Here is a 24440-nt window from a genome sequence, read left to right as displayed (position 1 = left end):
AGGCCTTCTGACGGCTAGGTAACGGGAGCTCCCTGCGTTGGTAAGTGGTCTGAATAAGGAAGTGCGCATCCTCTACAGCCTCTTCAATATAACTCGGGCAACAAGCCAGGCAAAGGCAATTGGCCGGACGTCACACTTGTGCATGGTCCTCACGACATATACTGCTACGAGACACAGCTACTCGCACGCGGGCTTCGTCGTGATGGTGCGCCAGGAGAACGCCTCTGCCATCGGACAATCACGCAAGCAACAATCCCGATGCCAGAGCCTTGCGCAGTAGCTGAACGGTGAGCGGGAGACCCCCATCAACTCCGGATGGGTTGCTTGTTCGGCTGATGTACGGTGATGTCGGGTGAGGACATCAGGACATCGGATCTCGATTGATCCCAACATGACCGATTCTCGAGGACCGCTGCAGTCAATGAGAAGTGAAACGACCGTACAAATCAACCCGCTGTTGCTAGCAGTACGGTTCGCCCGAGCTTCGAGTCACCCATACCCTCCATCATAGGCTCAAGGACAGTCGTAGGTGCAGCTTAGATTGACCTCGGAGCACGCTACTAGGCTTTTCGGTGATGATCTGACGCAATACGGAAGAGGCGGTGGCCGATACATCCCCAGATCAATTCATATCTACATTCTCTTCCCCGTCACAGGTTAACGCGGGCGGCAAATGTTACGATTATACTCCTCAGACATATTGCAAATTCTGCTTCGACGCCACTCTATGTACGAAAGCCTTAGGCATCGAAAAAGACTGTATGCAGACATCGCTAAACCTTCAACGGCCCTGAAGATCGAGCTGCAGCAGCAAGTGCAATCACAGCTATCAGCCCATACATCCCAAAATGCACAAAATGGTAGGACCCCACGAGAGCCACAACCTTAGTGCCGGTCCCCGAGACGGAAACTCTTGGTCGGGACCACATCAGCCTGCAGGTGAGAATTCAGTGACGTGCCCTCTCACTTTCCCAACCCGGCAGGTTAGACGTGCAACACCCCAACGTGTGCCACATCACGAACACATGTGAAAACGCGTTCTTTCGCCTCTCCGGAGAATTATCTGCATGAGATCGTCTGTCGGATCTCGTCGCCTCACAAATATGTTGCCCTGTCAGGCTTGCTCCACATGGTCATGCGTCGTTACCCAAAGTTACACGATGTGGCAGATCCTCCATTTCAGACTTTATGCGATATCGATGTGGCCCAATGCCTTTGGAGTGGGCTTGAAAAGGACGGGACCATCCGAGGGATCTGGCGATAATCGACACTGCATACGGCCCAACGGCAGATGCAACTCTGATGCTGGATGAACTGTCCCCGGCGATCCACATTGCACTCTACCATCCTCGGCAAAAGAATCTCGCGCCTTCGAGGATCCTCTCCTCCGTAAATTGTCAGCTGTTGAAAAATTCAGTTTCGAAATCTCTCCGGGCTCGGAGGGCCTTCCCGTGCAAAAACGCTGCGTGGCCGGCCGCATGTCGTTCTGCTCGTTTGTTCGCTATGCTGCCAGCCAGCGACTCATGATCATATGTACGGATGTAGTCAGTCTCACTTACCTGGGGTTACATAGGGCCTTGATTAGTTCACTGAGGCGCGAAAAAAAGACCGGCGTGCCGTTTCGATAACAACTGCAAAAAGAACGCCGGACGAATGTGCCAGCCACGAAGTACGCGGCCATGAATCAAGAAGTGCAAGTCTGAGAAGGGCTATTATCCCACATTAGTCTGATTCAGGTCAATTTGCATTCTATAGCGTGTTGGTGTGCCTGCCACAATCTGCGTGCGCGTGGCGTGAACCACCCTTCCGGGCAGCCGGGCATACTTGCTTACGCTGACGCCCATGCAGTCACTCCCAAACCTGCATGTAAGCTGCGGCTCAAGCCATGATGAATGATCCAACAACGAAAGGACAGCAAAATGGTGCCCGGCAGACCAGAGGCATCCGACTCAAGCCACAGCACATTTTCAACTTCTAATTAGCCCACGGCCAGCCAAACCTCATGGAAAATGCGCCGACCCCCGAACCAGCCACAAGCAATATGGCCAGGCCTTGGAACGGGTCGGTTACTACGGCCCGCAGGATGAGGAACGCGCTGACCGAGCTGAAGACAACAGGGTTCCCGATCCACGTGCGGTAGCGAGACGGACGGCTTCTCCTGAAACGGTTGGACGAGGCACTGTCGCTGTTGCGGCTGAGGCCGTTGTGGCAGCGGCTCGCCTCGTAGCGCTCGCGTGAGCGCATTAGGAGCAGCCCGAGCACGGCAGCTAGGAAGCATGTGTACTCCGCCAGCCCTGCCCAGTAACAAGACACCAGCTGTCAGTCATGCCATTCCTGCCGTACAGACGAAAATTTCCCCTTGCCAACGTACCTATAAGCACGACTAGGCCGTTGAAGCTGCCTGCCACGATGAAGAAGGCTGCCAGGAGGCCGTTCAGCAGCATTGCGTACCTGTGAATACCATGAGTCAACATCACCTAAGGCTGAGCATCTCAAGCATCTCTCTTTTTTGCTTTCTACACATGCTTCCTCCCAGGCAACGAGTATGAGTCGGGGCAAGACAACGGACGACACTCACACTGGCACACCTTTCCTCCATCGCAACTCCCTTGTTGCTTCGGCAAACCAGATTACACCGGTCGTCAAGAAAGAAAACCCGGGGCGTTTCAGCCGGACCAGAGCCTCCTCTAAGCAGTCGGCCTCGTCCGCCTCAGACCTGCAGTGCAGGTTTGCCAGGACCGCCGGGAAATACCCCCGGTGAGCAGCCGCAACACAGAGCCTGGCCGTAGCAAACGTGTTTGCATTGAGAGCGCCCAGGGCCGACGCGGACACGACAATTGAGAAGACAACCCCGGCCGCCGCAGAGCCTAGCGTGCGTCGTGCAAACTCCTGTGCACGCCACCGCGGTGCCACGTTAGTAGGTGGCCTTCAAATCTTTGTGTGCCCATGAGTAAGAACAGGTCTCCCCCCTCCCAGACCGCGCCGCCGAGAGCCTCGCGCTTGCCAAGCCTTCGCCCGCGGGAAGGGGGGTGAGCCTGCGTCATCCCAAGTAGTCGGGCGAGCGAGCGGCGCCCCCTCCCTTTTTCTCGCTCAGGGTGGGCCGATGCGGATGGAACACGGGTTGGGGCATGATCACTGGCGGGATGGGTGGTGGCAGGGCGGGTTGGGGGGGTGTTGGGGCAGAACAAATGGGGTCCTACGTACCACGGCGACCGTGCTGCTCGTCCGAATGACCTCAAAGGGTAGGCAGATGTATATAGCGGCGTTCATCAGCGCGAAGCCTGCCATGACCGTGATCATGGCGCCGGTGATGACCCGTGGCAGGTCGCGCTCGGGGTGCGCCATGTCGCCCAGCACGAAGCCGACCTGTTGTATGTCACGTTGTCAGAACGGTTCCATCGTCTCGTCTCGTCCACGGATGTTCGATGTGAGCGGCTCAAGATGCCTTTCCCACTTCGGTCAGTGTGGGTAGGGGGAAGGGTGCATTTCTCTTTACCGTCTCCCACCCGCCGTAGCAAAACACAGCGCCAAAGGTGGCTGTGACAAAGTTCCCGACCAGCTGCCATGACGGTGTGTCCCTGTCCTCCTCAGACTGTCCAAACCACCCCGTCTCTGATGCCGGTACACCATCCGCCCGCCACCCCGTGACCATAGAAAATAGACCCATCAGAATGATGCTCCCCAGGGCGGAAAGCTTGAGCATGAGGAACACGTTGGCCGCTTTCGCGCCGGACGTGGCGCCCAGGCAGTTGACGATGGTAACGAAGGCCATACATGCCAGAGCCGTCAGCCTGCTGGCGAGAGGCGACAGACTATCCGCCGAGGGCGAGGAGGGGGAAGGGCCTGGGAGGAACGGTCGGGTGAGGTAGTTCGTCGCGATGGTGGAAATGGCGCCGTTGGCTGCTGGTTTGGCGAGGACGACCCACGTCCAGGTGAAGAGGAAGCCGGCGAGCTCGCCCTTTGGTCCCACTTGGTCGTGGCTCTTCACGGGCGTTGTCGTTCCTGCTGATCTTGTAGCCCCTAATATGCCTCCCCGGGTTGAGTCACCTTCATCCTCATTACTGCCCCTCTCCTCATCATCTTCATCAGCATCGTAGCCCCTCCCACCGCCGTACGCAACGCGCACGTACTCCTGGATGCCCCCGTTGCTCGGCACCCTGCACCCCAGCTCGATGAAGCTGGACGCGCCGGTCCACACCAGCAGGCCCGCGAGCAGCCAGACAAGTAGCCCCGTCCCGGGCGACGGGACGTACTGGCTCACCTGTGAGGGGAGGGTGAAGATGCCGCTGCCGATCTGCAGGGCGATGACGAGGGCGAGGCCGTTGAGGACGGTGAGGTGTTTCTTAGCCGCTGGGGCCGTGGGATAGGAATCTATGAGGGGCTGGGCTTCTGTGTTTGCATCATCATCATTGCTAGCTGTTGCTGAGCTAGATGGTACCGTCTCTTGGGTGCTGGTGTGCTGGGGGGTGTTCTCACCCATAGCGGGGGAGAAGGAGGGGTTACAAAAGTCAAAGAGGTCGTGCCAGTTTCAATCGCCTGGGCAGCTTTTTTTTAAAATGGAAATTCAATTGGGTCCTCTGAGCACCTCATGAGCATACCTTGAAGATGTGCACTTCTCTGAGTGGTGTTGAATCGAGGTTGTATGGGACAGTCGGTGAGGTCACCACTAGAGCGTGATAACGGAGAACCCCGAGACGGTGTGCATGGTAGGTTGACTTTCAGTAACATCGCAGCAAGGGCCACCGCGGAATGGTTTGATAAGCATTGCTTCATGATCTAAATCCTTACTCATTCAGTGAAAGAGTATTCCGTAAGGGAAACTTTCACTATGATCGGCAAAACTTGCTCAATTGGGTCCCCATCACCACTACCCATCAATCTCCATCTCATCCGGGAGTCCTCCTTGGTTTCCTGTCGTGTCCTCAGCCTCTTCCTGTCGCACATCAGACCGGTCAGGCTCCTCCTCATCGAAATCAAACAATCCATTCAATATGGACGACCTGTCGAGCTCTCCAATCAGAAAATCGAGGACGAGCTGCTTCCAGGAATCGGTCTCCTCCGCCAGCCACTCTCGCATCGTCTCTCTCCACGCGTTGCGATCTCGCAGCTCAGGAAAGAGGTTTCTCATCTCCTGCGAGAGTTTACGATCTTGAGACTCTCCCACAAGTATGGGGCCGATGACCTCCCAGAATAGATTGGAATCCGGCCGACCTTGACGGGACAATGCCTCTGTAGTGCCGCACTGCTCATCTGGGCCACCTCGCCAGCCAAGTAGACGGAGCAAGTGATCACGTCTGTTGAGGAAAGCCGGCACGAGGCCACTGACACAGCGAGTGCACCAATTGTTCATCGCAGTCACAAATCGTGGCGCCTAGCCTGCCGGTTCGTTCCTCGCGCCAGTGCTATCCAATCTCTCGGCAGCATTGTCTGCTGCCTGCTGCTGTTGCTCCTCTCGCTGTGCCCTCTCTTGTTCCTCCTTCCGCATCTCGTGTTCCTCCTTCTGCATCTTTTCCCACTCCGCAGACGAGAGGACAAACTCGTTCGACACCATCGAGATGGACGCCCACATATCCGCGTCCACGAGGAAGTGGACTATCTCAACCGCCAGCAGATTCAGAATCATGCCCCGCGAGAAGCCCCACAGACCCGCCGTCGACATGCCCCTCGGTCGGCACCAGCACTCAGCGATGTTCCGGAGCACCATGGCCTCCATAGGCGCGAGCAGCAGCGACGCGGCTCGGCGCGCGAGCATGTCAGCCGCAAGCGTCGCGGGCAGCCGCGTGAGGGCGTTGTCCCTGTATAGCCTGGGCGGCCGCCGGGACCGCTCCTCGCCGTCTCGGTCGCCGCCACCACCGCCCTGCGACTCGTTGCCCGGGTTGGGTCTCAGCTCGGCGGACCACACGCCCGGTGGGATGTTCGCGTCATTGGGGTCTGGGTTCTCGGGGTTGTTCTCGACGTCAAAGCTGATGAGCGTGGCCGAGACGATCTCGTTGGCGTCCTCCTCGTCGTCGGTGAAGTCGTCCGCGTCAGCGGTCTGAGACACCTGTGGGCGATGGCCAGGGCGGCGACGGGTGTCAGGACGGCCGGTACCATTGTTCCGTGCGGGAGGAGATGGGTTGCGCTCTCTCGGAGCAGGATCCGTATCTGCGTCCGGTGGAGCAGGTGCTTCCGTTGTTTGCGGAACCTCCCAGACATTCCCATCGCCTGGAGTGGTCCCCTCTGAGTCGCCTAGCCCAACGCGAACTGGTACGGCTTCGGCGGCATTTGAAAGGGGGACTGGGCCTGACTGTGTTTGACTTTGGACAGGATCGTCGGGGTTGGTTGAAGCACGTTGGACAATAAGATTTGCTGGTATCGGTGGTAATTCTGGGCCTGAAGGATTTGGTAAAAGGTCGTATATCACCTCGTAAAAGAACTCCCTCACCCAGTCAATCAGACCCTCCGAGAACCACAACCCCATGATAGGAGCTACGCTGAGAGCGATACTGCCTAGCCACGAGGCTACGGAACGAGAAGTGAGGGTAGTCGGTAGTGGACATGGTGGAATGATCGATGATGCTGTGAACGGAATGAAGTATTTCCAATTGGGAAACCATGATGAACTCGAGGTTGGCAGGAGTGACGTCCGTGACAGGAAGATCCAGACTTTGAGCATGGTCTGGACATAAGTGAAGCCCCATTTGAGAGCAGTGCTCCTCATGATGCGCTGGCCGAAATAAGGTAGTTCCATGGCGTTGGCCACCACGAACGCGGGCAGGCCATCCCAGAACAGCTTCCGCAGCGACCACGTCTGCAGCTCGTGCTGTATCAGCCGCGAGACGGGGACGTGTGAGTAGTCGCGGTAGAGCAGGATGCGCTGGCGCAGGCCGGCGACGCCCCAGACGCCGGTGAGCTCGCAGGCGCGCGACACCCACTCGAAACGGCGGGCCAAGCGCGTGTCGTGCTGCAGGTGGGCGATGTGGCGGGCACGCTCGGCGCGGGCCTCGTCGATGCTGTTCTCGGCCTCGACGACGCCGATGACCAGCATGACCTCGTTGTGGGAGCGGATAACGTCGCGGTTGATGCGGCGCGTCTCTGGGTTGACAGGGCGGCCACGCTCGTCGTACATCTGCAGGGGTGCGCGGGGGTCGCCCTCGCCCTCGCCCATGACGATGTCGTCGTAGGGCGAGCGGCCCAGCGCCATGGACGTCAGGGGACCGTGTCTGCCCATGTCGACGGCTGTTGATGCTGTGTGCTAGTGGATAGCTAGAACTGTGCCATTTGATCGTTTAATTGGTTGTTTGTTGCAAGCGAAGCTGCAGGTTCAGCCAAGCATTGGTGGAAGGAGAGGCGAAGTGTTGTTGTGAAGTGATAGATGGAGGTGTAGGTGTAGGCGGCGTGGGTGTGGCGACAAGCGAGCATCGAGGGGAAGGCGCGAGGTCGGAAACACCTCAACCTGTGAGGAAGGCACAGAGTTTTGAGGTCCGCCTCGAGCTGTTGAGCTCCCTTGGTGTTTGACCCATCAAAGGAGCCTCAATCTCAACCGAGCTTAGGCTCGGTTGTCCGCTTCACGGCCACAGTATCTCTGGGTTGGACAAGAAGGAACAGGGTGTGTCGGAGGACCAGCTGTGGGATAACCAGCTGTGGGATAACCAGCTGTGGGATAACCTCCTAAGGGATAACCTCCTATGGGATAACCTCCTATGGGATGACCTCGTGTGGGAAACCTCCTGTAGGCTGCCGTTGGCTGTATTCTCGCCTCATCTCACATCACCAGCTGCAGCTCTGGCCAGCTGCCTTGCCCAGACGCTCGGACCAATCGGCCAGTCACCCAGGCGGCAGCGTCTAATCCCAAAGCAGCAGGCGGTCAAACTTCGGACGCGCAGGCGGCAGAATTCCCTGCGCCCAGCTATTTAAATCCAGCCACCCTCCCGCCTTCTTCCTCTTCTTCTTCCTCTTTTTCCTTTCTTCATACTTACCTTGTCTGAATTACGGTGGATCAAGAATCACTGTAATTAGGTTGGGAAGCCTGCATAGCACATCGTGGCGCTGACCAGTCTGGTTTGTCCTTCGGGGCCGACCTGGGCGGAATTTTTGATATCCAAATCAGCCATCCTGATGCCTACTTTTTCATCTTGGCTCATCCGCTTGCGGGTGACATCATGAAGAAGCTATCACCAATCTCGCACCCCGTGTCATTGACACCCAGAGATTTACATCGCTTTGGGTGTGTACCGTGTCGACACCGTCAGTGTTCACTCGACTTCGGTCACTACGGTCGCTACGATCCTTACAGTTCGCGTCTGCTAACGGTTTGTTACTCTAAGCATTGACCCTGTCAACCTTGTCAACCCTATTGACCATGTTGACCCTGTTGACCCATTGACAAAGAATATGTTGCCCTTATGGCTGTCGTGAGAAGCTGTCGTATGGCTCAACACGACCGCGATTTGCGCGACGCGTCGAGTCGCGTCAGATTTCATATGATCCTTGGAACAGCGAATGCTCAGCACGGCAAGGGACCAGATCAGTTGACCCGAACCGTAGCGACCGTAATAGAGCGAGTTCCATTCCGACGTTCATCCTCTCCAGGCTTCCCAACCTAAACACAGTGATTCTTGATCCACCGTATCTAGACAAACCAGACTGGTCAGCGCCACTACACGTGCTATCAAAGCTCCTCCTCACCAGCCCGACGTCTCTACTGTACAGAAGGAGCTGTGGGATTCAACGTCGACTCAACAGGAGCTCTAGGACCTTGTGGTAGACATCGGGCGCTGTCGACTTCATGTGGATGTCTCGGACTCGTGCTGTCAATCACACATGCCAGTCCGGCTGGACTCGAGATCTGCTCGTTTGCTGAGCCCGATCGTCCCAGATTCACGAAATCTACCGTGTTTCTGCTGACTTTTCTATCGATCATCAGCAATCGTCTCTGCCTTACCGCTTGCATCCTGGGCAGCACTGTGGCTGGCGATCGACACCAACTTGCTCAGTCAACAAGCACAATCACGTTACGATCTGATATCCACACTCCCTCGCACAGATACTGATTATATGAAGCCTCAGATCCTCGAGCAGACGTTCAGCAAAGACAGAAAATACTCAAATTCAAGTCGGAAGGGAGTCGATCTCGTGACATAATCCTCTCTCATGTGGCCTATGACCTTAGAGTGCAACGAACCATCAACTTAGGCTTCTTCCACAACACCTGCAACTGGCACTGCTCCAACCAGTCGCCACCCTCAACCTCCCCGATCGACTCCCAATCGAACGAGTACACCATCTTCGCAAGCGTAATACGCATCTCCAACCAAGCAAGATTCACACCAATGCACATCCTTGGCCCGATAAGGAACGGTGCCGAGTAGGGCTTCACTCCACCCTGATCAAGCCAGCGCGCAGGCTCAAATACATCAGGCGCAGGTGGGCCTTCAACGTTTCGCGGGTCCCGAGTAAAAGACCAGATGTCGGCAGACACGTATACGCCCTTAGGGACGAAGACCCCGTCGACCGTCTCGCCGGGGCTGACACGCGGCGGGCCGACCGTCGACGGTGGCATGATGCGCATCGTCTCCTCGAGCACGGCGTTGAGGTACGGCAGCTTGGCGACCGCATCGCCGGTGATGTCCTCGTATCTTGCGAACCCGCTGCGCACCTCGTCTCGGAGCCGCGCGAGACAGTGCGCGTAGGCCGGCCTGGAGAGGAACCAAACTGCCGCGGCGAGGGCGGTGGCGCTGGTCTCGGCGCCTGCTGTGAGGAATCTACCAGTCGTCTCGCTCGTTAGCTAATGTAGACTATAGATTGTTGTGGTGAGCGGCGTGATCCCTTGGGGCACTCACATGAATCCCTGGTGGGCGAGCTGCTCCTCGCTAAGCTTGTCGATCGCTGGGGCGAGGAAGTCTTCGATGCCGTGCTCATTGCCCATCTGTATCCTCGCCCGTGTCTTCTCAAACGTGAGCGCCGCATGGTGTTTTTTGGCCTTGATGGCGTCTGCGGCATCCTGGGAGAATCGCGGTGCCCAGCGCAGAATCGGCCCCAGTATGGCAATGCGCTTTGCCAGAAGGTCAACACTGCCACCGTATACCGCACCGTGGAGAAGAGAGACCCAGTAATTCGGCTCGCCCTTGCTCACGGCGCCAAATGACTCCCCGAAGGCTAGCTGGCCTGGATTGAACATGTCAGCAAGGGCTCGGCTTGATCGAGGGACGGGCAAGGTCTACCGATGATGTCGAAGGCAAGCCACTCGAACCACGCCGTCACATCAATTCCTGCCTCTCCGCGTGTCTTCAATTGAGAGATGAAGAGGTCGACATGGTCCTGCACTACATGCTCCTGGGAGCGCATCGCCGAGGCCCGGAACGACGGGGCAAAGATCTTGTATTGTTTTGCATGTTCATCTGGGTCCATCTCGTATACCATGCTTTGGATCCCAGTACCGTAGAACAGCTCTGACTTGGGGAACAGCTTCCGAGTCTTAGAAGGAGGCCCATAGATGTCTTTGAACGCTTGAATAGATGCGAATGACAGCTCGTTGGGCGCGATACGTATGATGTCGCCTGCGTGGTAGCCCCCTTTTAGCTCAGGCTCATCCAATCCAGAGATTTCAATGCCCTTCTTACCATATTTTCGATGAGCTTTATTGAGCTTGACGTGCCATTTACCGCCAGTCCAGCTCCTTGCGTACCAAATCTGTGTCGTTCAAGTCAGCAACAGGCATGGAGTCCAGATGCAGAATCCGAGTTGCTTACTTCTGTGCAGGCAGCAAGCTTTGGCCCTGGATATTTGGACAATGGATGAAACCAGATCAAGTAGACGTAGCGAATCTAGAATACTGTCAGAGAGATTTTTAAACCGATTCGGGCTACTCACCAGCGCAGTGGCTAGAAGCACCGGCAGAGAGGCCAAGTATATCGAGAAGCCAAACATAATGAACTATTCTGGCCGCACACTCAAGTAAATGTGATATGAAGGAATAGGTTCAACGGTGCAGTTCACGCACGAGATGGAAGGAGGACTGCGATATTCAAGAAGTATCATGAAGAGGGGTATACAATGGTAGATTGTCTATGAGCGCATGCAGACGGGATCAAGCCGGGACATTCTTGCCGAGTTCTAAGAGGAAAACGAAACCTCATGCATCACAAAATTGTGGGGAGGAGGGGAACATATGAAGATCTCTGATGACCTATGCATGTTTGCCTGTTGGCGATGCACCGACAATGGAAAGGGAGGTGTGACAAACTTCCATGAAGAGTTTAGGGCACAACATTGTATGGGAACTCCGTATAACACACGATAGCATGTGACGCGAACAAAGTGGAATAAGTGGTGGGTGTTGTTGATCTGCGACGAGTTGGGAATCTGCATATCTGTTGCATCTCGTCACATATCAGTGTGCCAGGCCCTGGTCTCAATAGCTCACGGCCTCGTATGGAGTCCGGCTATTGACGTGCATTGTTGGGACTCTCAGCATCGAGGATGTGGACTTTTAATACGAAAGATCTGCGTCACGATATTGGAAGAACTTTGGTTCACCATGCACAAGTCTGTTTGGTGACATCGGAGGCTCTTGACATGAATGAGCAACCCTGTTTAAAGCCAGTCAACCGTAACAGATGGCTGGAGCAGGTTTGTTTCCACAGAATGACAAACGCCGACAACGTCGTATACATGGACTCACCGCCTGCTAGCAGGTCTCTCTTTGATGGCAATCCAACGCACCCATTTGCTAGAGCTGCTGTCAGCGTCGTAACTATAGTCATAGCCCTTATAGTGGTAGTATTGCATATTCAGACCAGGAGCAAAATCTTAAAAGGATGTCTGTGGTTTTACAATTGTGAATTTTATTTGGACGACTGCCATTCCGGCCTTGGGCTGAGTCCTACCTAGATATGTTAGATTTCGCAATTGTCGCAATTGTCGCAAATGTCGCACTTGTCTCATCAATCCTCCTGAGAATGAGCAATTCCATACGTAATTATTTATGCAGCAAATTTTGACATTCATCAGCCATCTCATAGTTAACAGGACACTCTCTTTGTTTTGCGTTCAACCCCTCTCGCTATTTATGGCGTGGCTTAGGTTGAGGTATACGAGCTCAAGTCGCGTGATGGCGTCTCTGTGCCGCGGAACGCCTAAAAAGAGACCATCGCCCAAGACGTCGGAGAAAATCTCTGTTCCAATATTGAGTTTGCAACCATCTGGGACTCCAGAAGCGTTTATTTTCTTTTTCAATCCAAAACTTTCGTGAGATAGGTAGCACGAGCACGAGGACTCTACATGGTGAGTCGAAAAATGTATTCTTTTGTCATGTTCATGTAGACACCGTGGGTGGGTATTGCTAGTATTGCTACAACGTTCACAGCCTTTGTAAAAGTAGCGCGCATTGTTCTGACTAGGATGCTTGTTAAACAAACAGCGCATGGACATCTTGGGATATGTAATCAGACCACGATGATGGGTTGGCTCAACCACAGCATCTTATTATAGTCGCTCGAATGCAACGTCTTTTCACAACGTGCAGCTAGAGAAATGACACTAAGGGCCAAATATTGTGAGTTAGTGGGTCGAACCAACGCGTGTTGGTGCCAGCTTGTGAACCAACATCAAACAGCTCGAGCTCTCGCAATCGGTGTGCGAGCTTAGCGCCCCACGGACGTTGCCGCTCTCAATGTGAACCTTTTTCGTCACCAGAACACGGACTTATTCTTCTGATGCGAACTACTTCTTTATTTCTACACTCTCAGAATCAGCCTGACAGTCGCAAGCATGACGTTTTCCGCCAACGAGCCCACCCTCCTCCTCTTGTTGATCGGCGTTGTTACTGTGGCTATATTCGCCGCTCGCAAGATGTTCGGTCATGACCCTCGCGAACCTCCGCTGGCTCCGCAGTCAATCCCAATGGTTGGCCATATGATCGGGCTTTCTCGTTCATCTTTCAATTACCATGTCGATCTAAGGTATGAGTTCAGTCCCACGCCAACCCCGATCAGTCATGACGAACTCAACTTAGCCCTGTCTCAGTCAGCAAACAAAGTCCCCGATCTTCACCTTATCGCTCCCGGGCCAGAAGATGTACGTGGTGACGAAGCCTGAGCTTATCCAGACAGTACAGAAACAGCACAGGACCCTTGCGTTCCCGCCTATCGAGGCCAAGTTCGCGTCCACGGTCTGCGGGGCGAGTCATGAAGCCCAGGAAATCTTGGCTAAGAACGTCAATGGCGACGAGGGCGACCTTGGTCTCTGAATGGAGTCTTATGCCGCGATGCGAGCCGCACTCAAGCCCGGCTCGCTCCTTGACGACATGAATCGCGTTATGATACAGGAAATCGCGAGATCGCTTGATCTGCTGGAGCCGGCTGAGGGAGAGTCTCGAAAAATTGGCATGTACTCCTGGCTAAGGGATGCTATTACGACTGCTACTACGAGGGCAGTTTACGGGCCGATGAACCCGTATGATGATAAGGCTGTCGCCGATGCTTTCTGGTGAGTAGAACTCAGACTCAGAGATCAGTATATGGAGCAAGTTTCTCATTCAGCATCGTCACTACTCAGGGAATTCGAGAGCGGTCTAATGTCGATTTTGATTGGCTTTCTTCCCTCAATCACGGCTAGGAAGCCTGTTTCTGCGAGGACCAAGGTTGCTGAAGCCTTCGAGGAGTACTACAAAGCTGGTGGAGTGCAAAAAGCATCGGCACTTGCTCAGATGCGATACCAGGCAGAGATTGACAACAATGTTCCGCTGGAAGACATCGCTCGATACGAGGTCGGAGGCTCAATCGCCATCTTGGTTAATACTGCGCCGTCAGCTTTCTGGACTCTCTTCCTGCTTCACTCTCACCCGGGCCTCCTCGAAGAAATCCGCGGCGAGGTCGATGCTTGTACTGTAACAACCACAGAGGGCGGCTCTACCATCAAGACCATCGACATCACCACCCTCAAGCAAGCTTGTCCTTTGTTGCTATCGTCCTACCAGGAAGTTCTTCGTTATTCTTCGATGGGCACATCCGTGCGCGAGGTGATGGAAGACACCTACCTCGATCAGTGGTTGCTGAAGAAGGGTGCCATGTTGCAGATGCCCAGCCGCATCATCCACCAGGATTCTAGCCTCTGGGGTACCGACGTCACCGACTTCAACCCTCGCAGATTCCTCCCCGAAGAGAAACAAAATCGCCCGCGCGATGTCTGCTTCCGCGCTTTCGGTGGCGGCAAAACTCTCTGCCCTGGCCGCCATTTCGCCACCAATGAGACCCTTGCTGTCGTCGCCGTCTTCGTTGCCAGGTTGGACATGAAGCCTGTGGAGGGTGGTTGGAAATCTCCTACTACTGCCAACACCAACGTTGCTGCAGTCATTATGGAGCCGGATGATGACATCCAGGTTGAGATCAAGAATCGAAGGGGTTTCGAGGGGGTCAAATGGGCTATTAAACTTGACAAATCTGAGAAGATTTTTGCCATGGTGACAGAAGATGGCGTAGAAATGGATGAGCAATGAGATTCTCACGCAGGACGTAGCAGCGCTTTCTGTCATAACACCTGAGGGTTTCACGCACAGTAATTATTAAAGTCAGTCTCTTGTTACCCTATTGCCTTGGCTTAAATATGGAACGGAACTAGACGAATATTGGGCCTCCATGGCGAGCAATCATCTAGAAGTGCCGAGAAAGCCCATGCAGAAATATGCTTTGGCTTGCATTGATAAGAAAATCTGCTTAGGCCCTGTTTAGTAGTTGATTTCCATTCGAGGCGGAAGAGCACGAAGTGAGGACGTCGAAATCTCCAACTTTGCATCTGCATATAAGAACAGGGCAATCATGGAAACATGTGATGATTATCTTTAAAAAGCTGGTCCAGGAATTCGACAGAATATATCAGACCCATCATGCTTGGTATACTTCTGTATTAAATCTCACCATCTGTGATCCTTATTCCTTGCGCTCTTGGATTTTGGGCACAAATGCCCAGAAGATAGTTGCTACTACAAGTTGCGACAGCACGATTGGCTGCAATACCTGCACACCAGCCCGCCCGGCAATTACCCCCGTCAACGAAGGGAATATAGCAGCGCCCGCCTGAGCCACCACAAATATGAAGCCTGGTAACAAGGTATCGGTGAGCCTTGCTGATACTGATGTAGACAGACCTAAGTAGGGTCAACTTACTAAGAGCTGGCGACTGAATCTTCCGGGGGAAAAGCTTCGAAGCAACCGAGACGCCCTGTGTCGAGCCACTGTTAGCGATCTGCCCGAACAATGATGTCTATAGACATGACATCCTCTATACTCACAGTTGCGAAGAAGGGCCCTTGAAAGAAGCCCATGATGCTCAAAGCTGTGGCACCGGCAATGATATTGGGCACCAACCAGAATACGAGCTGAAGGCCGATGCTTATGACAAAGTATATGAGCAGCATGCGCTTCTCTCCAAACCGATGGGTTGGTTCCGGCAGCAGGAGGCGGCCTAGGAGTGTTCCAGCGGCCTGACCAGACGGCACGTAACCTACTTTGGCGACATCTCCTCCTCTCACGGAAACAAGGTAGGCAACGACCCAGCCTGGCAATTTCAATCAGCAATCACGGAGATCTGGGAGAGATGTGGGCAGCCGTGCCCGTGGGACACATCGACATGGAGTGCTCACTCACCGCCCGAAGTCTGGGCAGCCCCGAGGGCGAAGAAGAAGAACAGACTGATGAGCCAGACGTCCTTCACCTTCAACATGGCGCCCATATCTCGCAGAGCAGAGGACGTCTTCTGCCTGTCCCGTTGCTGCTCCCCCGTGGCGCTTCCGGCCCTCTCCTCATCACCGCCTCTTGAGACACCATCACTCCTGGAAATCCACAGCGTATCTCTAAAGGCCATCATCACCCACACCAGATTGACAACCCCAAGCCCGACAGTAACAAAATAAGTCCTCTTCCACGACTCCTCGCCGCCCACAAAGCCACCACTGCCACGAGACGTCTTCGACGCGATCGCCGTGGCCAGCAGCGGGCCCACGAGCAGCGCGAGCGCGTACATGGCGTGGATGAAGCCCAGCCACCTGTGCGCGGCGCGGACGCCGCTGACAAAGGTGTTGCCCAGCGCGTCCTGGTAGGCGGTGCCGAGGCTCTGCAGGAAGAACGAGGCCGCGAAGGCCGGCAGGCCCGACCACGCCCAGGGGCGCAGCACCTGCGCCAACAGCTGGAGGAGGGCGCCGGCCCAGAGGAGCTGGCCCAGCGCCAGGTGCGGCGCGAGGACGGGGTTGGTCAGCGCGCCGATGAGCCAGCCCAGGAAGGAGCACGCATACCTGCGGTGAGAGGGAGGGTCAGGCTGTCGTTCCATGCGGTGATTGTGGAAACAGGAGCGGAAATGGGCGGTGGACTTACAAGATAGCCACCTCGCCGGTGCCGATGGAGAACGAGGTCAAGAGGTAAGGGATCAACGGCCCCAGCGTGCTGTCGTTGATTCCGGCGCAGAAGAATGAGAAGCCCACGCCAAAGATCTTCAGCCACGGCTGCAGTGATATCTCTGACGAGGTACTCTGCTCTTGATCATGCGCCGCAAGTGTAGAATCTGCTGCTCGTGCGGGCGAGCCATTTCTTTCCTCGCCATTCGCTGAATTGTTGGCGAGCGTGAAGCCCACAGGCTTGCGTATTTGTCGAAGCTCATGGTGTTCGACGTTTTCGTTGGGGAGGGCCTCGATGGTGGTTGTTTGCGTAGACGTGGCCATGTCAGTCGTCTTGCCAGGATATACCGCGGAAGAATGATCGACGCACTCCAAGCTTATTCAAGTTCATTCAGATGTATATAGTAACTCAATGAATCACGAATTGCGTATCCTTGAAGGAGCCGCGCAGCACAAGTATGTCTGATCATAATGCAGTTTAAGGGACGTCGAGGGTCCAGGCGGAGAAACTTCGGCTAAGCAGTGACCTTGATGGAGAAGTGCAGTCGATCTGGGCTAAATATACGGGCCGTACAGCCGGCTCGTTGCTCTCGATCAATAACCTCTTCTTTTCCTCGGGTATATGTCACTCTAAGGGAAAACTTCGGCACTGGGCTACTGGTAGTTCCAAGGAATGATCATTCGTCTGGCGGTGCAATTATGTCACTCTATCGCCGTGGGAGACTCCCCAATTATGAACGAAATATTAAATACGAACACACTGCCCCTGCCAAGTTGATGACCTTGTCTCCTTCGAAACAATGGAAAATATGAAGACCCAAACATTTTGGCATACATATGGCAAAAGCTGATGGGTCATAGACAAGATAAAGTCAGCAAGGCGACGCACTCGTCGTGGTCTTGCCTTGCTCGCTTTGTACACCAGAAGCCGTACATACGACATACAACGGAGCGAAACAATATCCGCCCACGTCTTGGCACATTTCAAACCGCGTCGTAGCCACGTGTTTTGGTACATAGTGAACCCCCTAACAAGCAAACGAGATCCGGGAGGACTGGACAGGTGCCTATGAGGCAGGGCCGAATCTCGCCCTTCCCCGTTGATGTAGCAGGAGAAATCCGGTCCAAATAAATCAGCTGCGAGGGATTGTCGAGTGACAGTGCCATGATACCGGCCCCTGATTTACTACACGGTCAGAGCTCTTGGAGTTCGAGATCATGCCATATGCAATCTATCGGTCGCTGACAGCGATGCGCAAGACCTATATCTCCTACAATCCCGAAAGGGAGTGTCAACTCGTCCCAGGCGACCCAAGCCACTCACCCCACAGGGCAGGAAGTGAATCCTATCGAGGGTGAGAGCTCTTAATTCCACGATACAGTGATACATGTACCATTCCGGGGCCCGTCGTCGTTGTCTAATTTGCGCCACATCTGTCGTCCACCGAAACTCATGAAACTCAAGAACGCCAATCCGTGGACAATATGTGAGCAGTGACACACAGGCAATGATGTACGAGCAGTGATCGTGCTCGTGCTGACATTGCGTCACATTACAAAATGAGCTTCAATCGGCTGCGATGTGCCGTGTCGCGCCGTCGATCTGCTCACCGGCGGAAGTAAAGAATCAGCAAAAAGAAAACAACTTACCTGAGTTACCGACCGCCCCAAGTACAGATTGCCAGCAGCGCGGTTTCGAGTGGTTTACTCTTGTTTGAGACCGTCTTGTCTCATTCAGCCGCATGGCATGCGGTGGTACAGCACAGATCCCGTCGCCGAAAGGGTTTCTCCGTTACTGCAAGCCGCTGGCCGCGTAAGTAGAACCGATGTCGTTGCCAGCAATGCACGGTACAATCAGCCGGCCAGTCGAGGACGCCGCGTGCGTGTCAGTCCCAACGGCTGCAGCCCACACTTGCGGACTAGGCCTCAACATTGAAGTCGCCAGTGAACATGTCTTGGGTTGATAGTAACTTCTGCGACGAGGTCCGGTCGTTGTGCTGTGAGACAAGCTGTCGAAAGTCAAGCTTGCAGCACACCACTCAAAGTCCTGGTGCCAACAGTGCGAGATTAACCAATCAGAGCGACCCAGGCGATGCGGAGCCCACGCTTGCCGCCCGACTTGCTTGCCTTGCCGACAACAAACGATCAGGGACTTTCGCAAGCTGAATACTTTGCAACAGCGGCTGCAGGTAAGCCGCAGAGATTCAAGCGCGTCGTATGGTTCCGTGACTCTCATTGCACGCAGTTGGAGAGCATCGTAATAGGAACCGCGGATGAGCGGTTGTGTCGTAACCTTTGCACTCGCATAGCGCACTGCAATTGTTCCACCTAATGAGCCACACCTGAAGAAAGCAGTGTCAAGTAAGAAGAAACACGTCGAGGCAAGTCACAGCCGCAGCTGAGACAGCTACGATGAAGCACCTTGTAATGGTCGGTGCTTGCTATCTCGACACGATTCTGAGGTGAGATCTCGCTGCCTGTGTCGGTTATTGTGACCAAGTACCCGCTCACAAGCCTGCAATCAACTTTCAGCGTCCCCCATTATCCCGAGGAAGACGCCAAACTACGCGCCACAAAGCTCAAGGTGCGACGAGGAGGAAATGGCGGCAACTCACTTGAAGTGCTGCAACAGTTCATCCCGCTGTCATCGCCACCAGATCTCGCACTACATCTCGTCGCAACGCTTCCAGACCGCCACGCGGCAGCCACCGCACAAGTGGTGTCATCGTTTGGGCCAAATTCGCCCGTCGATTTGAGCCACTGTCTTTATCGAGACGACCAGATAGATGCGGCCAGCACTTGGATAATATCTAGCCAGGCGACGGGTACTCGGACTATTGTGAATCACAGCAGTCTGGACGAAATGACAACTGACGAGTTCGTCAAGATCGTGGAAGCGTTCCACGGTGAAGATGAGGCAAATATGTGGTGGCACTTCGAGGTACGTCCTTGACCGATTTCCCAGGCCAGACAGTAGGATGAAGGCTTCAGCCGCAGGCAGGATCTGCTCATATCATCATGCGCTTCGGCAACCGAACAGCCATGGCTAAATAAAGGGGCGACAGGGTCGGATCCCAGAAACGACTCTCCAGTGCATCCAACACCTGCGCCTCTCTCATCCACGGTCTCGGATAAGCGTCGAGGTCGAGAAGCCCGCAAGAGAAGGCTTGCGTGAGCTGGCCGCAGAGGCTGACGTTGTTTTTTACTCGAAAAGTTGGGCTGAGGTGAGTCGGCGGGAACATTCCGTGGAAAGACAAGCCATCAACATTGAAGGAAATCAAAGCTGATCAGCGGATCAATGATGGCTAGGGCGAGGGATACGCAAGCGCTGAGGCATGCCTGACAGCCGAAAGTGTGCGGACACCTAAGGCGTAAGTCCAACTTCAGTTTTTGACAGTAGCCTGCTCGTCTCCGAGTGCCACATCAGGACTGATGCGTAGGGAGAAAGGTCACTCCTCTGTTGTACATGGGGCGCCAAAGGGGCCACCGCCCTCTCACTCCAGACGCTTCGAGTCTTCAACGTCACGCCAGAGCCCCGTGTGACTGTCCAAATTGTTGAGTATGGACATTCGCCCCTCCCTTCCCACTTGCGAAAGGCCCACTGCCCCAAAGGCACAAAACTGACAGGGCCTGGCTTGCAGCTCTATAGGTGCCGGGGACACATTCATAGCGGGGATACTGTATGGCCTGCTCTGTCGGATGGGAGACTGGAATGAGCAAAGGACGATCAGATTTGCCGTAGACCTTGCTACGACCAAGATCCAACAGGATGGGTTTGGAGGATTGGCGTCTAAATTGTCGCCTGCAGATTGATCGGGATTGAGTTCGAGTCAGGACACTTCGTAGGAGGAAAGGCACCGGAGGCTGATGGATCCGTCGTGTGATTTGCATGAAGGAGGAGGGCTAGACTGATGATCGGGAAGCCAAACATGTGGGCTCTGCTCGTTAACCCGCAGCCTGACCGACTGGATTGCAATCCTAAGAGGATATGAGCACAAAGCTCGCTCAGGAGGTTTGCGTCACAGCGTGCAGCTACCTGGCAGTCTGGCTAAGTCTCGGCGTAAGTCGGCTGGTGTTGAGAGGTTGGCGAGGGTTGCCGCGAGATCGTCAGCCAAATGTACCCCAACTCACCCCCCAGGATGTCACATTTACGAGGGTAACAACAAAAGCCGACCGAACACCACCAACATGCAACCGCAGAAGAAGCGGTGTGCCATAGTTCGTACATTCGAGGCTAGGAACTGTGGATGGGAGTTGATCCGGCCCCTCCCAAGGTCGGCTTCTTGTGGCTCCCCGCTGAGCGCCATCGAAACTCCGTGTATGCCGGAAATAGCGTTCGAATCTAATGAGCCATGCCCCTCACCCTGAGAAGACCTGCATCCATTTCGATGACGCTGCAGAAAGGGGGTATGATAGATTAAAATGTGCCTCACTACCCATGCCGATGCAGCAAAGTTGCGTTGAGACATGTCGACTTGCCGGAGCGGGTCAGGGGCGAGTCGCCTTGAGTGACGCTCCTGGATTAGGATTGGACAGTCGTACAGAACGGCTGGCGATCCCTTTGCTTCCGTGGGTCAAAACATCAGGCAGTCAGCCAGCCAGCAAGATCCCGATATCCAACAAACCGCTGTAACGCTGGAAGGCTGCACCGAGGTGCATGCGTACAGTACAGAGGGCAGATGACGCTGCTCGTTCCGGTGCCGATGGCATGCCCGATGGCATGCGCACAACAAAATCTGATCGCAAACTCACAGGCTCTCATTCGGCCAGGATAGGCAGGCTTCGCTCTTCATCATGTTGAGGTTTTGCAGATGTATGGAGTCCGACACCCAACGAGGTAAGTTTCCTCATGACCGTTACCGCCTTCACAGTATGCCGCACTTGACGACGTCGGCCAACTCTTCGTGTCATGCTGCAAGTCGAGCGTCGTTTCGAGTTCAAGCTAGGGTCAGCTTGGAAGCTCAGTCTCTCGCGGCGAAGTAGCCTTTCTGGGCAGTCTTCGGATTACGCACGTATCCACGACTTGGCGGCGACGAGGGACACAAGGCGGAGAAAGGTTTGGGAGGTGCACCATGTGCATTGCAGATGAGTTGCATCGGGGAATATGGACAATCCAGCAGGATCAGACCGCTTGCCTCGCTAGTAATGGAAATGTGACAGGGTTCGACCAAGATAGTTTTGCGCCGCGGAGGTCGTCCGATGTTTTCAGCCACAGAAGACAAGGGAACAAGCAGTCCTGGCCCTCCAAAGTCAGGCTGCGGCGCTCCGCCGCCATATCGCATACGATGACCACAGCACGAATCATGTGTCGCTGCTGATGGAAACTGATTGCATTCATCGAGCTCCGCCCTGAGCTTTCCGTTCGTTGGCCAAGCGGTCTAGGTAACTCCATGGGCCACCGCTTCAAAGCGCCAGTGTGCTGCTCGGTTGCCATCTCATTTCGCAACAGACCTTGTACAAAGACCACGCTTTACTGGTTGAATACATGCCTAGGCATCCTCATGATGCCGAAGCCTTGAAACAGTCTGTACCATCTAGAGTTTGCCGAATCTGGAGGTGTGTTGTTAGACGCTCTGATCCCTGGCACCGGACCAACACAACATCCTTTGCTTTTGGTTTCCCAGTGGTGGAAGTTCGAGACCCGAGTCGTTGGCTGATCAGTGTGGCTGGACACCGGATGATGTTTTGTAGCATGCCCCTGGCACCGTGAGTAGATTACGCGTGTTTGCACACATTTAGGTTCGGCTGCGCATTGCTTTCTTGTGTATCAATGGAGCCTCCCGGGGTCCTCCACGTCTTGCGGTCGGCGCTGCCAATAAACTCGCGTGGGCAGGCGACACGAAGTCCTCAGGGTATCGTTTCGGCCATCGCTGTTCTATTGTGTTCGAAGACGCCGATCATAGTGCTGGGTGGTTGAATTCGCATGAGAACGTCCCGTTTTGTGGTTGACAGTAGCAATGATTGACATCCGGTGCGTTTCGGTGAGACGTCAGTGCAGTCATCCGGACATCGACCGCGATAGGCCAGGAAGCTGACAGGCTGACAAACAGTTCGGTACGCAACTGGGACCTGGACCACCTGCGTCGTGGGGTAGCTGCCCGTGGAGGAGAGCGAAATTGGGCCGGTTCTAAATACCCCCTTCCCACCCAGCCCACATCGTGTCCAGGCCTCTGGGCACCGCAGTACTGCCGCGAGGAGCGAGGTAGGGCACAGTGTCGCTTTTACCCAACCATCGATGGAAGATGGGTACCACTGGGTGTGTGATCGGCGAAATAGGCAGGCCATCAGCCGTAACCGCCCATCAGCAAAGTGAGGGAATTGATGATCCAAGCGATGGCTTTCCAGGCAGTACGATTCACGGCGCATCCGCAGGGAATTGTCCGGTAATTTTCCACAGTCAAAGCCCGCAGATTTCGTATGGTACAAGTGTACTTCATGGTGGGTAGATACGACAGGGTTGAAAATTACAGCCAGTGCAGTGTGGGGGCCCGCAGCGCAAGGCGCAACATTCGCAGGGTCCACAAAGCCCCAGGAGACAGCTATGCTGGGCGCACGCCGTCCGAGCGAGCCGGTCATACTGGAGAACGCACCCTTGTGTTAAGGCTGGTCTGTACAGTGGGTACAGTAGTCAACGGCGGCGTGCACTGGACCTGGCCCAAGGGCGGCAATCAGATCACTGCCAGTCAGAACGACGTGTCCTGCGAGTCAGCACATCCTCCAGCAGCCCGCTAGGCCTAGAAACCTGTGACAGCGCGAGAGACGCAAGGGGATCGATCGTTCCAGTGGTGAATTCTGCGAAGAACACCGAAGACGAGATGAGGCACAAGTTGCTGCAGATCTCTTCCCAAGGTGTGTAAATTCCTTGCACCGGTCGGTATTTGAATTCATCCCGGGGAGTTTGCGGTACTTCTTCAGGATGTGTATCCGAGGCAGCTCTAGTTTTCGATCTGACATTGACGTCCGTGGTTCAGTAGGCCTGGGTCGAAACTTTAGAGTCACATCACACTGCCTCTGTCGAACCGTGACCCGGTGGCCATAGGAGCAGCCGGAATCCTAGCATCGCAAAAAGGAAAAAAAGAAAATACAGTACATAGTACAGGCTGTCTGCCAAGGTGGCAAGGTCCCATAAGAACGACAGGGTAATCGATACCCTGCATTTCGATCCTCTGGCAGCGGGCCCCATGTCGCTTGTCACCCCTCGAAAGCACCTGGGATTCGTCGTGAGGTACTTAGCATCAGCCAATGACACGGGATATCAGATCTGGATGGGACCTCGAAACGCCACTTTCGAACGGCGGCATGGTCGTTCAACAGTCAGAGCTGCGACAGGGGCCGGGGCCGGCATCCTAGTCTCCAGCCATCCTGCGGCCCGTGGCACAGCCCAGGTAAACCCATGACGATGGCACCGGCCGGAAAGGAATTTTAGGGCGGCTGCATTGTACATGGTACACGTACATGATTGGTCTCTTTTGACTAGCTCTCGAGCATGAAGAATCGCTTGCTGAAAGACATGCAACAGGTACGTTGAACGTGAAAGCTTACTGTGTTGTATCACCGCCCATCGGGGCGCGAAGGAGATCGATGAGCACACGAGCCAGGTGTAATCGCCAAGCCGTGATTGCGCTTGCTAATTGAAGCCGCGACATGCGAGAGTTGGCAGTATCACTGGCATGGGCCGAGGTAATAAGATGCTAAAAGCGAAGCATCGAAAGAGGAACCGTAGCACTGGAGCATATGTACCTCGTTTCAGGGTGTGCTTGACAGGGATGTGTGGCTGATGAGCCTTGAGATCGACCTTCTAATCTTTCCAGATGAGTTCTTTCCGCATCGACCCCTGTCGGCGTGTACCGGGGAGGGGGGCACCGTACTGGGGTGTAAAGTGTTCGTAGATTGGCTCGCCCAATGAAAGGAAGGTTGGGGGCGAGGCTCCGATGCCGAGGCAAAATGGACAGCGCCGTGATGCAGTGCTTGCACTATATCATTCATGAGGAGAGATAAGTTTGCCAACTGGCCGACGAGCGATGGCACGGAGTTCCTACTGACCGACTTTGTGCTTGGATATGAGCCAGCAGTT

At 54.8% G+C, this 24440-nt stretch overlaps 8 protein-coding genes across 8 annotated transcripts; 3 read left to right on the top strand and 5 right to left on the bottom strand.

Moving 5' to 3' along the window:
* Nucleotides 1-1974: 1974 nt before the first annotated feature.
* J7T55_002021 (mino acid) lies at nucleotides 1975-4480 on the bottom strand (the record flags this gene model as incomplete). The annotated part of the gene is made up of 5 exons (XM_053142944.1): nucleotides 1975-2294; nucleotides 2372-2451; nucleotides 2579-2889; nucleotides 3205-3366; nucleotides 3497-4480. The coding sequence occupies 5 exons, from the start codon at nucleotides 4478-4480 to the stop codon at nucleotides 1975-1977; spliced, it is 1857 nt and encodes a 618-aa protein (XP_052994473.1).
* A 387-nt stretch (nucleotides 4481-4867) lies between these two features.
* J7T55_002020 (uncharacterized protein) lies at nucleotides 4868-5128 on the bottom strand (the record flags this gene model as incomplete). The annotated part of the gene is made up of 1 exon (XM_053142943.1): nucleotides 4868-5128. One exon carries the CDS (start codon nucleotides 5126-5128, stop codon nucleotides 4868-4870), a length of 261 nt encoding a protein of 86 aa, XP_052994472.1.
* Nucleotides 5129-5371: 243 nt separating this feature from the next.
* On the bottom strand, nucleotides 5372-7210 carry J7T55_002019 (uncharacterized protein; the record flags this gene model as incomplete). The annotated part of the gene is made up of 1 exon (XM_053142942.1): nucleotides 5372-7210. One exon carries the CDS (start codon nucleotides 7208-7210, stop codon nucleotides 5372-5374), a length of 1839 nt encoding a protein of 612 aa, XP_052994471.1.
* A 1929-nt stretch (nucleotides 7211-9139) lies between these two features.
* Nucleotides 9140-10908, bottom strand: J7T55_002018 (benzoate 4-monooxygenase cytochrome p450; the record flags this gene model as incomplete). The annotated part of the gene is made up of 4 exons (XM_053142941.1): nucleotides 9140-9743; nucleotides 9822-10146; nucleotides 10203-10671; nucleotides 10852-10908. 4 exons carry the CDS (start codon nucleotides 10906-10908, stop codon nucleotides 9140-9142), a joined length of 1455 nt encoding a protein of 484 aa, XP_052994470.1.
* Nucleotides 10909-12750: 1842 nt separating this feature from the next.
* On the top strand, nucleotides 12751-13228 carry J7T55_002017 (uncharacterized protein; the record flags this gene model as incomplete). Its single annotated transcript, XM_053142940.1, has 2 exons — nucleotides 12751-12941; nucleotides 13006-13228. The coding sequence occupies 2 exons, from the start codon at nucleotides 12751-12753 to the stop codon at nucleotides 13226-13228; spliced, it is 414 nt and encodes a 137-aa protein (XP_052994469.1).
* Nucleotides 13229-13285: 57 nt separating this feature from the next.
* Nucleotides 13286-14476, top strand: J7T55_002016 (uncharacterized protein; the record flags this gene model as incomplete). Its single annotated transcript, XM_053142939.1, has 2 exons — nucleotides 13286-13467; nucleotides 13537-14476. The coding sequence occupies 2 exons, from the start codon at nucleotides 13286-13288 to the stop codon at nucleotides 14474-14476; spliced, it is 1122 nt and encodes a 373-aa protein (XP_052994468.1).
* A 430-nt stretch (nucleotides 14477-14906) lies between these two features.
* On the bottom strand, nucleotides 14907-16690 carry J7T55_002015 (MFS general substrate transporter; the record flags this gene model as incomplete). Its single annotated transcript, XM_053142938.1, has 5 exons — nucleotides 14907-15076; nucleotides 15144-15198; nucleotides 15269-15534; nucleotides 15624-16267; nucleotides 16347-16690. 5 exons carry the CDS (start codon nucleotides 16688-16690, stop codon nucleotides 14907-14909), a joined length of 1479 nt encoding a protein of 492 aa, XP_052994467.1.
* A 2088-nt stretch (nucleotides 16691-18778) lies between these two features.
* J7T55_002014 (D-sorbose) lies at nucleotides 18779-19909 on the top strand (the record flags this gene model as incomplete). Its single annotated transcript, XM_053142937.1, has 5 exons — nucleotides 18779-18828; nucleotides 18881-19307; nucleotides 19432-19590; nucleotides 19676-19737; nucleotides 19807-19909. 5 exons carry the CDS (start codon nucleotides 18779-18781, stop codon nucleotides 19907-19909), a joined length of 801 nt encoding a protein of 266 aa, XP_052994466.1.
* Nucleotides 19910-24440: the final 4531 nt, after the last annotated feature.

The sequence above is a fragment of the Diaporthe amygdali genome (genome assembly GCF_026229845.1).
Source record: "Diaporthe amygdali strain CAA958 chromosome Unknown NODE_12_length_1037015_cov_66_201586, whole genome shotgun sequence".
NCBI lineage: Eukaryota > Fungi > Ascomycota > Sordariomycetes > Diaporthales > Diaporthaceae > Diaporthe > Diaporthe amygdali.
The sequence above is the reverse complement of the archived record's forward strand: the minus strand, read 5'-3'. Positions and strand labels throughout refer to the sequence as shown.